The sequence below is a fragment of the Micropterus dolomieu genome, linkage group LG13 (genome assembly GCF_021292245.1).
Source record: "Micropterus dolomieu isolate WLL.071019.BEF.003 ecotype Adirondacks linkage group LG13, ASM2129224v1, whole genome shotgun sequence".
Lineage (NCBI taxonomy): Eukaryota > Metazoa > Chordata > Actinopteri > Centrarchiformes > Centrarchidae > Micropterus > Micropterus dolomieu.
This window is the reverse complement of record NC_060162.1, coordinates 17160439-17175743: the sequence shown is the minus strand read 5'-3', so window position 1 is coordinate 17175743 and position 15305 is coordinate 17160439. Positions and strand designations below refer to the sequence as shown.

The following is a 15305-nucleotide window of genomic DNA, read 5'->3' as shown; positions in this document are numbered from 1 at the left end:
ACCTCATGATTCTCATTTGCTCTGACATGCACTGTGAGCTGTAAGGTCTTATATAGACAGGTGTGTGGCTTTCCTAATCAAGTCCAATCAGTATAATCAAACACAGCTGGACTCAAATGAAGGCGTAGAACCATCTCAAGGATGATCAGAAGAAATAGACAGCACCTGAGTTAAATATGAGTGTCACGGCAAAGGGTCTGAATACTTATGACCATGTGATATTTCAGTTTTTCTTTTTTAATAAATTTGCAAAAATTTCTACATTTCTGTTTTTTTCTGTCAAGATGGGGTGCTGAGTGTACATTACTGAGAAATAAAATGAACTTTTTTGATTTTTGGAAAATGGCTGCAATGAAACAAAGAGTGAAAAATTTAAAGGGGTCTGAATACTTTCCGTACCCACTGTATGTTGGTATTTGTTTCTGAGTTCCTTAGTTTTAAAGACCAGATAGAGCGTTAGTTCAGTTTTGCTTCCTTCAGTTGAAAGAAAATCTACAAATGAATGTTTTTGTATACTAAACCTATATACCCTTTTAATTTAAAGATTTTACTCTCAACTTTAAAAGCAGTTTCACATCTGTCTGCCTCGAATTCTTTCGGAGCATGTTCCTGGATATTACATAATGTTGGCGAAAGAGGAGTGGGGACTTGGCCAAGAAGACTGTCTCAGAAGAAATCTCTTAAGGGTTAAGACAGGCCTAGCTGGCTCATACGCACTGCTATGAAATATGTATAGCCCATGGGATTTTGCTGAAGTTATTTGACCACACAGTGATATATGCAATGTTTTAACAGACTAACACAGCATTACTTATTTCTTTTATTAAGTTGATACTGTTTCATTAAATAAATAAGGGAAGCTACAGGGTTTAATTATATCTTTGAAATGTTTATTTAAAATTGCATGCCTTTTTGCTCAAATCTCATATTCCTATTTTAGTAACACATGTTAACTTTAATTGCTGTCAAAATTGGGGTAATTCTGACAGGTAATTCAGATCCCAGTGGGATAGCTGGAGGCAATTGAGGTTGTCTAAAGAATGACTGTTAGGTCTGTGGGTTTCAGAGAAAAAATAAATGATACAATGAAGTACATACATATTGCAGGCACTATTACAAGAATTTGCTGTCTAAAAATGATTTAATAAAAGTCTTACTGTCACCATCAACACTAATATAGAAATATAGAAGGCAATGGATGAACATGTGGAGGAAGGACTGCTGGAGACTAATAATTACATTTACCCCATGATAACAGAATTGCTAGAGTGAGCAGTTTTGGTTGACATCTATTCCAACAACACAACACCATGGAAAATGCAATATCAGAGATTACCCAGTTACAGAATTAATGAATAACACTTGTATTTTACCGTATATTTTCTTTCAGAAAAACATGACAGAGGAGAACTGGAGTGACCATGTACAGGTAGGCGTAGCTTGTTGGTGTGCATGCATATGACAGTGTTTAGAGATATTCTGCTGTGTTTATATTACTGTCAATAAGATATGCAGAAAGTCAAAGTGTGTATTATGTGTGCACAGTACGTAGTGGCAGATGACCTTGAGCTGCAGATCCAGCTGGTGGAGATGTTGGTGAAGTACTGTGGCCTTCAAAAAGCCTCTCAGTGGTCACTGAGATACAACATCCCCAAAAATCGACTTCCCTATGGGGTCTGGGAAACACAGCAGAGTCTACCGCCTGATCTACAGTGAGTCGGCTAGAATATGCATTTACATATCCCATTATGCAACTTGTGGTATGCACAGACTGTACTTCTCTATATAAAGGGGAATAGATGGAACCTCAAGAGTGCAACCAGGAGCCTCAGTTTTGTTCACCACATCCCCTTCTCACAGTTTCAGAGTCTAAAACAGAATGACTTCAATGACCCCTTCTAATGATATCTTTTTTCCTAGACTGAAAAGGTGCCACATATCCCATATTCCAGATAGTGTGCTAATTCATAAGATCTAATGTTCCTCTCCCTCTAATGATGTCATCTATCCACTCTCATCCTGCATTGGTTGATTTTTTTGTTTTTCTTTTATCCCCCACTTTTGTCTCCTTTTAATATGCACACTCACACAAATGCACACATTTCTCAACATCTGCTCAGACAAATACATCGGAGTGCTTCAGCACACAATGAGGAGTGGATGCCATCTCAGTCGCACTGTCAGAAGTTCTACCAGGTGCCAATCATCAAAGACAAGGTTAATTTTGTTGACACGCCCGAAGCTCTACAGAGATGTCAAAACATTGTGCTGAAGGTACGGAGAAGTAATTGCTAGAATTAAAAACAAAAACAAGAAAAGGGTTTGTGTCTGTAGTCTAAATCAACTATTAATGAAAATCTCTATCTATCTATCTATCTGTAGGAAAATCATGTTGAAAGTATTTATGGTGAATCATTTTTAATGTTTAATCATTTGCTGCTGGGATTTTTTTAGGAAGGCGGTGTAGTAGGAGTAGACATGGAGTGGCAGCCCACGTTTGGCTGTATCACAACTCAGCAAGTTGCCCTGATACAGCTTGCAGTGGTTGACGAGGTTTTCTTATTAGACCTCTGTGCCAACGGATTCTGCCAACACCCAGATACTATTAGTTTCATCAGGAGCTTGTTTTCCAAAAGAAATGTCCTTAAACTGGGTAAGCAGCAGACTTTGCAATGGTGAAATCAAATTCACCCAAGATGTTTTTCTGTTCGTACATCTGTCTCTTAACATTTCTCCTTTCTCCACATTCAGGTTATGGTATGTCAGGGGATCTCAAGTGTCTCTTGGCCACCTGGCACCAGCTTTTAGAGGAACCATTGAAGATGGAGGGGATGCTTGATCTTCTTAATATACACCAGAAGGTAACATTATCCAAACATTATGAAGTTCACTTCATTCAAATACTGAAGTTGGTCTCATAGCAACAATAGGAAAGACATTGTTAGAACATTATGCTTCATTAATTAGTAGCGTGTGTAGTGTTTTACTAAATGTCCGATTTGTTAAATTACTGTGGTGTGAAAAATGGGTGCCTGAGAATTGGCTTTACGTTTCTCTTTCCTTTATTTTCAATTTATTACAACATTCAGCCGAACAGGTCTAATCGTCAGAACGGGTCAGCAAAGTAGTTTCTCAGCAGCATGTATACAGGAGCAGGACCTGAGTTTTGATTATTAAGACTTATTGGAACTGAGAAGGCTTAGCCTGGTTCTGCTCAGAAAGCATCAGTGTTGGCATTGCCACGTGTCCACTGTACCCCATTCAACCAGGGTTACAGGACCAGAAGACTATAACATTTATATCCACTATAGTCAGTTTTACTCTTGTCCGTTTGGTTGTATGGTCATGTCTCAGGTACATGTGGCCCAGTTGTTTGCCTGCAATACATGTAGCTGAACTTGTGGCCTCTGAGGTGGATAGGAATGTGGTAATGGCAACATGGGTCTGTAACTGATGAGGCTGCTTCACCATCTGCTGGAGTAGGCCGCATGTTGCAGGATTTGAGGAATCCAAGAAGTTTTTTTTTTTAATGTCTGTAATGTCTTTTACAGATCCAGCGTTCTAAGGTCAGGAGGACGCAAAATCGACCTAAAGAGGTGCTGGTAGGAGAGGACTCCGCAGAGAAAGGCCTCAGTCTGCTGGTACAACAGGTCCTTGGAAGGCCACTGGACAAGACAGAGCAGATGTCCCACTGGGAGAAACGGCCACTGCGCATCAGCCAAATTAGATATGCAGGTAAGATATTATGGGTACACTGGCATACAATGACAGTGAGACAGATGGTCGCAGTTCTTTTTGCTATAGAGTATCAGATTATTTTGTTATCCCTTGACGAACTGCACACCACTAATCCCCCCCCCCCCCCATTCAATTATACATACTACATAAGAACAATCAACATACATTTCATCAACATCAACAAGTAATTGAAGTGTAAAGTAATCGAAGCGTATGTGTGTTTGTGTTAAAAAAATAAAAATATATTAAAAATAAAATAAATAAATAAAACAGTAAGTGTGTGTGTGTGTGTGTGTGTGTGTTAAAAAAGAAAATATATATATATATATATGAAATGAAAATAAATAAATGAAATGTGTGTTACGTGTGTGTATATTAATAGACAAAAAAATTATTAATTGATTAAAAAATAATACATTAAAAAAAAAGAAATCAGTATCAAATGTAAAAACAAAACAATTACTAAAATATCAAACGATCAAAATAATAATTTCAAAATCTGTACAATTATTTATCAGTCTGAGGTTCCACCGGTTGTCCTCACTTCATGGCATGAGGAGACTTTTATTTGCAGCAATTATTTCACATTTGGGCATTTCTCCTACTAAATAGGGGAGTTTCTGTGTGTCAGATATATTTGGGAAATGTTTGCAAAGTGTTTTCGTCTTAGTGTTTTATATTTAGGGCATGAGCTTAGAAAGTGCAGCTCTGTCTACCTGTCCTGTGTCACACTGGGAGCGGAGTCTCTCCTCTTGTGGTAGCCAGCTCTGTCTGTGGCGACCCTTTTCTATGGCCAGGCTGTGTTCACTCAGTCTGTATGTTGTCAACATTTTTCTTAGTTTAGGACATTTTATTGTACTCAGCTAATTTGCCAGTGTGAATTCTCTTTTTAGGGTCAGATAACATTGTAATTTACTTTGAGTTTTGGTTGTTTCTTTCCAGTATTCAATATATTTTTCTTTCTACTTGTTGATTATTTGGTTTGGTCGGCTTGAGTTGGTGTTGCTGTCCTGAGGCTGTTGGGGACTTGTTACTGCAGAGAGCCTCAGGACCAGCTGGCTGAGGGGACTCTTCTCTGGTTTCAGCTCCTGGTATGTTAGGGCTTTGTGATGGTATGTCTGGGGGTTAACTGATTTTAAGTGATTGTAAAATTTAAGTGATCTTTTCTGTATTTTAAGTAAGAGGGGGTATTGGCCGAGTTCTGCTCTACACAGGTTATTTGGTGTTTTTCTCTGCACCTGCAGGATGCTCTTACAGAACTCAGTATGGAAAGATTCTATGATTGTTTTGTCCCATTTGTCAAATTTTATTCATTATTTAGTTTTGCCCCCCAAATTTCGCTACCATATAGAATTATTGGTTCTAGTACAAATTGGAAAATTTTAAGCCAGATTTCTATTGGAATATAGTTTTTAATGTTTTTATTGCATAGAAAGCTCTCCTTGCTTTGTCCCTCAGATCTTTCACAGCCATGTTTAAGTTCCCTGTGTATGTAATGTTGAGGCCAAGGTAAGTGTAGTTTTTGTGTGTTGTAATTTAGTGGTGTCTAAATTGAAATTGTGTGTATCCTGATTTCTGTATTGTTTCTGAAAGATCATTATCTTAGTCTATGCTGTGTTTACCGTCAGGGCCCAGGTCTGACAGAATCTCTGCAGGGGATTAAGGTGCTGCTGCAAACCTTATTTAGTAGTTGAAAGCAGCACTAAGTCATCTGCATACAGCAGACCTCTGATCTCTGTGCCGTTCAGGATGAGGCCAGGTGCTGTGGAACGCTCTAATTGGTTTGCTAATTCTCTCTCTCTCTCTCTCTCTCTCTCTCTCTCTCTCTCTCTCTCTCTCTCTCTCTCTCTCTCTCTCTCTCTCTCTCTCTCTCTTTTATATATATATTTATATATATATATATATATATATATATTCCTCCTAGTGGCAGATGCCTACTGTTTGCTGGATGTGTACACTGTCCTCTCCAGAAACCCAGCCTACTTTGGACTACCAGCTGACCTACTTAGTATCGCTTCAAGCCAATCAGAGAAGGGTGGAGACAAGAAGCAGAAGGAGAAACAAGCCAAGAAGACGAAACAAGCCCATGGAAAAGAGGTCGGGAGTCAATTACCATTTCTCCAGCAATTGCTGTTGTTGATAGTGTTCTTTATTTGTATGAGGTCGCAATGGATACCACATCCTTTGAGGTCTAGGATGTGAAGGTAAATTAATTAAAGTTTCCTGGAAGGTCAACACCTAGTTTAGGAAAACTGACTCTTACTCTAGCAGATTTTAGATATAGACAGGTTGAAATCAAGAAGAGGAAATTTCATAAATGAGATAAGACAGTGTAGAAGCCATTTACTACATGAGCTGTTCTTCATCCTGACCTTGATGTGCAATAATGTCTTCCTCTCAGACCTACAAACTGTTTCATTTCACTTTATTAAAAAACATTTCTGTACACTTTCCCGGGGACGTTGTTATGAATAAAAAAGGAACCAGTACAAAAACAAGAAGGGAACTTCAGGAGAGCTTTTGTTTCTGAATGGTAGTTTTAATGAAAGCAAATTAACTGAAAGTTAAAGAGGACATTGTGCATGAGATTTTGCCTTTCACGTGCCAAATTCTAGTCCTTTTCTGCATATGTCTGCCGAACATTCATTCAGCAGAACATTTGCAGGGTTATTTCTAATGTTTGTTTAACTTTACAGACTGCAGCCATGAATTAGAACCAGTCCATTTTCTATCTTAATAACTATTGTGCTAACACTGTGTTTTAGTTCTGCAATAACCTGTGAACTTACAAGTGATCAATAAATACAGAAACCCACCAGCTGAAGAACCTGAGTTTGAGCATCCATCCTGCAGTGAGGGACAATATGTGTTGTCTAAGGCACTTCAGCAGTTCCTATCAGCTCCAGGGGTGCAGTTGTATAGCCCATGTGCTTTGACCTCCCCACACTGTGGTGCAAGTGAAAAGAAAATCCCCCCCCATGGGGATCAGTTAAGTATCACATTTATTGTCTCTGTCCATTTAGGAATGTCAGGGGGCTCAAAGGGTCAGTCCCCGTTGGTCTGACACAGATAAAGGCCTCCTGTGTGGCGAGAAGCCCTCAGAAGACACCCGCCCTGTGCCCCCCCAGCAGTTGCGGGTGGTGTGTGACAACATGCTGCAGGGACTCGGGAGGTACCTGCGCTGTTTAGGAGTTGATGTGGTCATGCTGGAGAACACTGACGATCACAGGGTAGCTGGAAAGGTTAGCTGGCAGTCCAAGCTGGAGACATACGCACATCGGACAGTAAAGACATTAAAGAGGAACTTGTACAGATAGCCAGAATACTACATATTTCAGAAAAACAATAAAAGCATTACTTCATTTATGTGTTTTTTGGTCTGATGTGTATTTGTTTTGTGTCAGTTAGCGCAAGCTGAAGGCCGTGTCATACTCACATGTGGACAACCTTTCCAAAGTGTAAGTCCTAACAAATATGAATTCAAGAACAAATCTTAAATGTACAAACTCGTGTTTGCGTGCACTTTTGTGTTGGGTTCCTTGCTGTGTTTGCAAGTAAATACGTGTTGTCTCTGTCTCTCAATACAGTTGCGGTCCCAGGTTGGTGAGGGTCGCTGTCTGTCCCTAGACTGTTCAGAAAAGGCCAGAGACCAGGCTGTTCGAGTCCTCAGGCACTTCAATGTCCAACCCACTCCCAGCGATATATTCAGCCGCTGCCAGGTAAGGGAATTCATGCTTTGATATTAACTTCACCATAGTGAGCACAGAGAATCCTAAGTGCATCATCCAAGGTCTAAGACTAAATAGGAAGAAAGATGAGGAGGAGTGAAAGAGGTAAATGCTGACTGAAGACAAAATACATACATACATACATACATACATACATACATACATATATACAACAACAACAATTCCATTGTATGTACCACAGACTACTTTTTTATTTTAGGCATTCAGCTGATGCTTTTATAATAAACTACTTTCAATGAGAAAGAGGATTGAGCTTGAGTTCCTATATCAGTGAGAATTACAAGCAACATGAATATCCAGGAAATATTAATGTGGTTCTAAAACACTGCTGCACTGATTAAGTTCCTGAATTATGAGAACAAAGCCTGTGGTGGCTGTGGTGTTTTGTGTAATTCTGAGTGAAAGGGGAAGAAAAAAAATATTTTTAAAAGGGGGAAATGGAGAAGAAGGGCTTTAAAAAAAAACCCTTTATTTTCCTTTTCTGAGAAAATGTAATGTTTGGAGTGTTGTCAAGTGAGTGGCTACAAAAATGGGGCCCTTGGACGTGGCATGTCACTTCTCTGTTGGGGAACATAATGCAAGAGTTGAAGGCATACAAACTTGATGATGGGTCTTGTTCATGAGCGAGACATTGGCAGGAATGCGGGTGTGTGTACTGGACTGTTGTGGTGATAAAGACCAAAAGAATGAGAGTTTAGATACAAGCGGCCAAAGTGGGCTCATCTTTACTGAAAGGATGAGGAACTGTGATATTTGGAAGAAGCCCGAAGTTGAACCGTTGCACCTATGCACTGAAGGTGGCCAGTTAAGATTGTTGGAGTTTCTAAATAGTATCTCAGCTGGTTGGCTCCCTGTCCAGACCATGGGGCTGACGCTGAAAGGGATTGCATATCCCATATGGCCTTGGAATGCTTTGGGGACCCCAGGTGGAGGATGTGGCTGAAGAAAAGGATGTCTGGGTTACGTTGTTCAGCATGCTGACACCACAACCTGGACTTGTGCTGTGCATTATAACATATGTAGTTGGAAGGTAATTTAACTGCTGGGGAACCAGGATAAAAAGTAGTTGAACCTGAAGGAGAAATGAAAGTGGATGTATTTTATTTTGTTTCCTCAAAAACCTTTCACTATCATATTCTTCTTTCCTCAATTACAGAAACATTGCTTACTTGCGTATGGATACACATAAATGTGACATGGTTGATCATGTTTGTAGAGCCTGGAAAAGATGTTTGTTACCAGTCATTGTTGGATTTATGGACCTGACCTGTAGATATGTTCATGGGTGGTTGTTTAGGCAAAGCTGTGTGTGCTACAACGGTGTTGTTGGGAGGGGATCTTTGCAGGACAGTTTCTAAACTTGGGTGTTCTGGCCTGCCCCTGGTAGGGGGCCCAAAATGTGTCAAGATACACCACTGGGTGCATTTGTCTCGGTCCCAAAATGTAGACCACCTTGATGCTTCCTCCTGTCTTGAGATAATGACGCAAACACACACACACACACACACACACACACACACACACACAAGGCAAGTCACTTTGATATATTATGGCTAAAGGCAGGCCAAATGTGACTTAAGTGTCACACCACAGATCTTTCCCTTCAGTTCAGAAAATGTTGGTCCTAGCATGTGGGTAATCTTTTAAACTTCAGCCAGGACATAACTATCTCTCCCTTAGTCTAATCTATTTTAAATAGAAGAAACGGAAACGACTGAAAAAGGTTTTAAGTTTAATTTTTGAAGATTATTGTCTAAAAATGTAATTTCTAAACTTGAAGAATTGAATTGAAGTAGTGAGTCAAGTAGAATACCATTTTGATAACATGTTAATGTGAACATGAGTGTGCGCGTGTGTGTGTGTCTGTGTGAGTGAGCGAGTGAGTTAGAGAGAGAGTTTCTCGCTGGAGGCTGCTCTGTGGCCCACCCAGGCGAAGTTAACCCCTTTGTTATCTGATTGTAAGGCTCTCTTGATTAGCAATGGGTGGTTTAGTTTCGCTCCCTTTGTCTCTCTGGGTTTTTCCCCTCATGCACATACAACACTGATGAATGTCATGTGGAAAGAGAAGTTTAAAAAAAACAAAACAAAAAAAGACAGAAGAACAGATTAACCACAGACCTGTGTACGTGTGTAAAGACTGTGCAGCAAAAGGGTTCATGTTTGTCTCAGTCTATCAATAGACCCAACGCAGATTTTAGAGGCAGAGGAATGTGTGTCCACCATGGAGACCCCAAGAGGGAAAGGGGAGATGTTGAAGGGCCTCATGTGTATGTGTGTCCTTGTCTACATACATACTTGCATTTTTAAAGATTTGGAGGAAAAAACAGTGTTTTATCATTCAAAATCTTTATTTATGATGTTTCATGAATTTAAATGCAAGTGGTTTATCATCAGTGTGGCCCCGAGAGAACCAGACTCCCGGAAACTTGGAGTTATGCTCTTTTATACAAATAGTCTGAAAGAAAAATTCCTTTCTGTATTCCCTATACTGTTTTTAATTAGAATGACATTAGATTAATTTTTAAATAATAAACATTTATAGATTCATTATATGATGATTTAAAGAGAGGTTTATTTTCAGCCCCAAAATGCTCCCAAACATATGTTAGGAAAATCAAAATATTGACACATGTCACAGTATTTAACTTAGTCCCCTTAAATTTTATCTGAATGGATTCCTGCAAGGGGTTGGGTAAGAGGGTGGAGTTGGCGATTGGTCCATTACAGTTTCCTTATTCAGCTATATCCCATTCCTACCTGCAATGCGTGCTGCTTCTATACTTCCCACACACACACAAACACACACACTTCCGTTGCGTTGCACAGTTCCATCAGATGTCCCATGCTGGCCTTTTATAGACATGTTGAGATAACAGAGATATCTTGAGAGATAGACATGAAGCCAACCAAACACAAACAATTGCACACATACAGTGATATGCATACGCACACAAAACTGGCAAAACTGAAAAACACGTATTGACGTTATCTCACACATGCACAAATTCACCTCAGCACCTGTGGTGCTGAGAGACTCTGTCGTAGACAATATTACAGCAGAAATGTTGGTTCCCACGCACCAGACTACTGGGGAAGTGAAAACAAGAGCAACAGGAACTGCCACACCGTGAGAGAGGGAGGGGTGGGAGAGATCAGGGGGTTGGAAAGAGGAAAAGCGGAGGGAGTGAGAGAAGTGAGAACAGAGGTGATGGTAGGGAGGTAAAAAGGACGGGAGAGAGAGAAAGTGAACAGCAGTGAACATAAGCGAGAAGGAGCGAGTGAGGCAGATGGGGAGACAACATGAAGAAGTTGAGGCAGTATTACAGAGATTGTGTGAGAAATTATCCGTTTGTGTGCAAGCTAGGTGAGCGTTTGAGTGAGGAAGAGCGAGAGGATGAGAGAGTGTCTGAGAAAGGTGGTATTGACGGAAGAGGAGGGGTTGAGGAAGGCGAGGCAGATAGAAAGACTTGTTGTCTGTGCTTTGATCTACAAAGAGAGCTGCAGGCTGAGCAGCAGGAGGAATGTGAGAGGTTGAGACACGTTTAAAGTTACCCTTCACTGGCTCTGGTGCATACGAGTGTGTACGTTTGTTCATGTGTGCGAGTGTATGAGTGAAACAGGGTTAGATAGTATCAGGACCTACTTATGTGGTGAAATCCAGAAGAAAACAGAAGACGCTCTTTAAATATACATGCACACAGCGTTCGCAGATAACCACAAACATGCGCTGTGTCACACTTTTATCACACACAATCTGTGAAACTCACACATTTTCACAAACCTGCACAGATCACGGTGTGTTTGAGTTCTGCTGCTCTGTCTGCATGTGCGTGCTGCTCTTTGTAGTGACAAAACAGGGGTCATATTTGTGTGTCCCGCTGTTTTTTCCCACCCCTTTCTCACTCCCCTCTCCGGAGATGAGAAGGGAGCGAGAAAGGGGAGGAGGAGACCATTGGGGGGAGAGGGGGGCATTCCTTAGGCACGCCAAGACATTCCGAGGGAAACCATCCCAAATATTTCCCACTGTGTGTGGTGAGAGCTTCGCGTCTCCTGTTACACACACACACACACACACACACACACACACACACACACACACACACACACACACACACACACACACACACACAGTCCTAAAACTGCATGCACACACACCAGGAGAAAGTGCTGCTCACACATAACACAGGTCACTCTCACTCACAATGAATCTCTCTGGCATACACACATGTAGCTAGTTAGTGGGTGCAGTTATGAGTGACAGATGGGCAGCCTGTATGTCCATCTGCCTGTTTTTTAGTTCTGAGGTGCCTGTCCTTCTGTAAGTCTGTCAGGGAGCCACATCAGGAAAGGCCACTGTGATTGATGTGTGCGTTTATAAATGAACAAGCAAGTAAGACATGACCACAAATTCAGCTTTCACTTTGCACCTCAGCAGGGAATGTTGTCTGTGCAGATGACTCCTTTACTGAAATGAGATTTTGACTTATTGAGTGATTGTTCCTCAGCCTACTCCTGTGGGCTTCATACATAAAGAAGCCAGTGAAAGAGGAACCACTGGCTCACACTAATTAAGAAGTCCTGTACAAGGGTAAATAGGGATGAAACGGTATGAAAATTTTATATTCGATTATAGTGACCAAAATTATCACGGTTATCAGTATTATCACGGTATCATAAAAATGTGCCGAAAAAGATTACAATGTACTGATACACAGACTCAAACCATTTCAACAAGTTTTATTGAAAACTACAAATACAATTGCCATTTTACATAAAAAATAAAATAGCAGCAAATACCTTTTGTAAACATATGATAATCATCTAAGTGTGCATTATCAAGATTTTGTATTTTATATTATATAGGTAATACAATGATCCCGTGGACAATTACATGAAAACAAATAAGTCTTTAGAAGACAGTGATAGTAACTGCAATGAGCCCAAAAACTGACTACATAAATACAGAGGAGTCTGTAGCATTTCTAGATATGGTGGTTGGACTAAACTGCGTAACGTATTATCATGTGCAGTGGACGAATAGACTCTGCCGACACACGACGCACACAGCAACAGAAAAATGCGTAGCGTTTTTACAAGCGCTGCAACACTGAAAGCTTCAGTTTACACGCTGTTAGCAAGTCAGAGAGACAAACCAAAGCTAAAAGTTAACTCACCCTGCATTCACTATAAGGTTATTTTCTTCAATCAAGTTTCCCTCAGCACTCTCATAAAAACTAAAATACGACCGGACTTCAGAGTGACTGAAAAATCTCTGCAGCGGTGTCTTTTGCCATGTTGTCATTGACCCAAACAAACCCACGTTGCATTCTGCGCATGCGCGCCTGCGTCTGGGAGACACTGGACAGTGTTTGCCGTGAGATTATAACAGCACTGTTAACCGTACCCGGTTATCATGGTAATTGGAATGTGTACGGTAATAATAACCGTTGGGAATTTTACCATGGTTTACCGTTAAACCGGTAATCGTTTCATCCCTAATGGTAAATATTACTCATTTATAATGAAGTGTACAGTACAGATGTATTGGATTAAATTAGACATTTTCTGTTAGAGATATAGCAAATGTATTCAAAATCACATATAATAATAATAATAATAATAATAATAATAATAATAATAATAATAATAATAATAATAATAATAATAATAATAATAATAATAATTATTATTATTATTATTGTTATTGTTACAACAACCTAATATAATCAAACTGGCATTCAAAGCATTTTGAGTGGTTTTACCTTACCCTAGACCAAACTCTTTGTATGTGCAAATGAAAAGCTCAGATTTTTTATTTGGACAACAGAAATATGTGAGTTATATTGTACGATCCGATTCCACTGAAAGTAGATAAATGTTAATGAATTATTGTCTGGGCCTACAAATTAAAACAGAAGAATTCTGCACCGTTTGTCCCCATATTAATATTATTATGACCTTAATTGATTATCTGAAGAATTCAAGCCAGTTGGTCAAGCATTTAGTTAGCATGTGAAATTCTGGAGATCACACTGCATTTCACGCTGTTAAGTTAAAAGTTTGATATCTTCGGGTCGTGATGGTACAGTGGATAAGACACATGCCTTTGGTGTGAGAGACCTGGATTCAATTCCCCACTGTGACACATCCTCCAGTGTGTCCCTGAGCAAGACACTTAACCCCTAGTTGCTCCAGATGCGTGCAACCTCTGACATACTTAGCAACTGTAAGCTGCTTTGGATAAAAGCATCAGCTTAAATGTAAATGTAATATTGGCTTTTGAGCTACAGTAGATGGCTGTAACAAGCTCTTAGTCTGCTAAAGGGGTTGTTGAATTTGTCGAAGCAGGCAGTTTTTTGGAAGCGGCGTGAAAATCCCACAGAAAACCCGGCAGCTTGTAACCTGTGTGACGTGTCTTTAGTGTACTGACTCATTTTGAAGTTGATTCTCATGGCTGTCTGAGCACTAACAATAGTACACACACATACACACACGGGTAGATGAGGGAGAAGATGAGCCATCACTCACTGAGCATCTGGTCTTTTCCCACAGTCTAGTTGGCCCCAGCGTAGCATAGCAATGCAGTGACACCTGTGTGTGCGGGTGCATGCATGATATGCATCTGCATGTTTGAGGTTTCTCAATGATGAATGTGTGCATAGGTAAAGATCTAGGAAACATTCACGGCGTATTAATCTGTTAAGAAGACCGCTTTCTATGGCGTGTTTTGTGTATGAGTATAGCTGATTCACAATACAGGAACTGTCATTGATATATTTTTCTGTTGGTATTTGGTAAGAGCCCCATTCAAGTGTAAAACGGAGATTCGGTTGACTAGCCAAGATAAACGGATAGCATCTTTGACTGAGAGAGTCAGAAATGCAGGTCAATGTGAGCATCTGTGTTGTGCAGTCTGTAGTCCCCTTTTCTCTCTCTCTACCCGTCTCTTATTCTCTCTACCTTATTTCACCTGCTCACTTTTACTTAAAATTTGGTTTCTTTCCCTTTCACTAGCATATACGCACAATTCATGGCAACACATTTGTTCATTCAAACATACTGTAACAGGGAAGTAGATGAGGAAGTGATGAAAGTCATTCCCAACTTATTGATTTCAATTCAACTTGCATTCATTTTTAAATAACACGCACTTAAACAACCAATTTATTTTTTATTGGTACAAAACAACATTAATGTCAAATATAAAAGAAATATAGATTTTGCTACTGGCCACTTTACATCTTCTGTTGTTTATCATCATACTCGTATCATAATTTGTATGCACACAACAACAAACATAATGCCTTCTTGGACAACATGAGGACACAACTGTATGCGAATATGGATTCTATAGTAACACATTATTGTTATTACTGAGTTCTCTAATCCCCCTGCTGTCCAATTTCCCCTCTTTTACTCCTCCTTCTCACCCTCTCGCTCTCTCTCTTCCTCCCATCTCCCCTGCTGTCCCTCACCCACTGTTCTCACCCTGCCTCCCTGCTCTGCTCCACTCCCAGTCTCACTCTCCTCCGTTTCAGATTAGCCAAGGCGAAGAATCCGGTGCAGCCGGCAGCTGGAATGTCCTGTTTGTCTTGCTGTGTGTGTGTGTGTGTGTGTGTGAAGTTGGTCAGGCTGGTGCTGCTTTTTGATGTGTCCCATTGTCTGAGAGCCAAGCTGCTTCCTGCCCATGCTTTCCCCAAAAGCCTGAGAGACACGGGGTGGGGGGGGGTATAGAAGGGGAAAGAAATTGCGTGAAAACATTACAGTGACCGGTTGAGATGGAGAGCAAGACGGTGGGATAAGAAGGGGGAAAATAGC

The 15305-nt window shown here is 40.3% G+C and overlaps 1 protein-coding gene across 1 annotated transcript in view; it reads left to right on the top strand.

Annotated features, from left to right (window-relative positions):
• exd3 (exonuclease 3'-5' domain containing 3) overlaps nucleotides 1-15305 on the top strand; it is a 46472-nt gene that overhangs the window by 13487 nt on the left and 17680 nt on the right. Inside the window, 10 exon segments of the mRNA XM_046067313.1 lie at nucleotides 1391-1429; nucleotides 1546-1712; nucleotides 2121-2274; nucleotides 2455-2653; nucleotides 2752-2861; nucleotides 3552-3735; nucleotides 5663-5835; nucleotides 6762-6980; nucleotides 7143-7196; nucleotides 7326-7457. Of these exon segments, the coding sequence (XP_045923269.1) occupies nucleotides 1391-1429; nucleotides 1546-1712; nucleotides 2121-2274; nucleotides 2455-2653; nucleotides 2752-2861; nucleotides 3552-3735; nucleotides 5663-5835; nucleotides 6762-6980; nucleotides 7143-7196; nucleotides 7326-7457 (1431 nt within the window).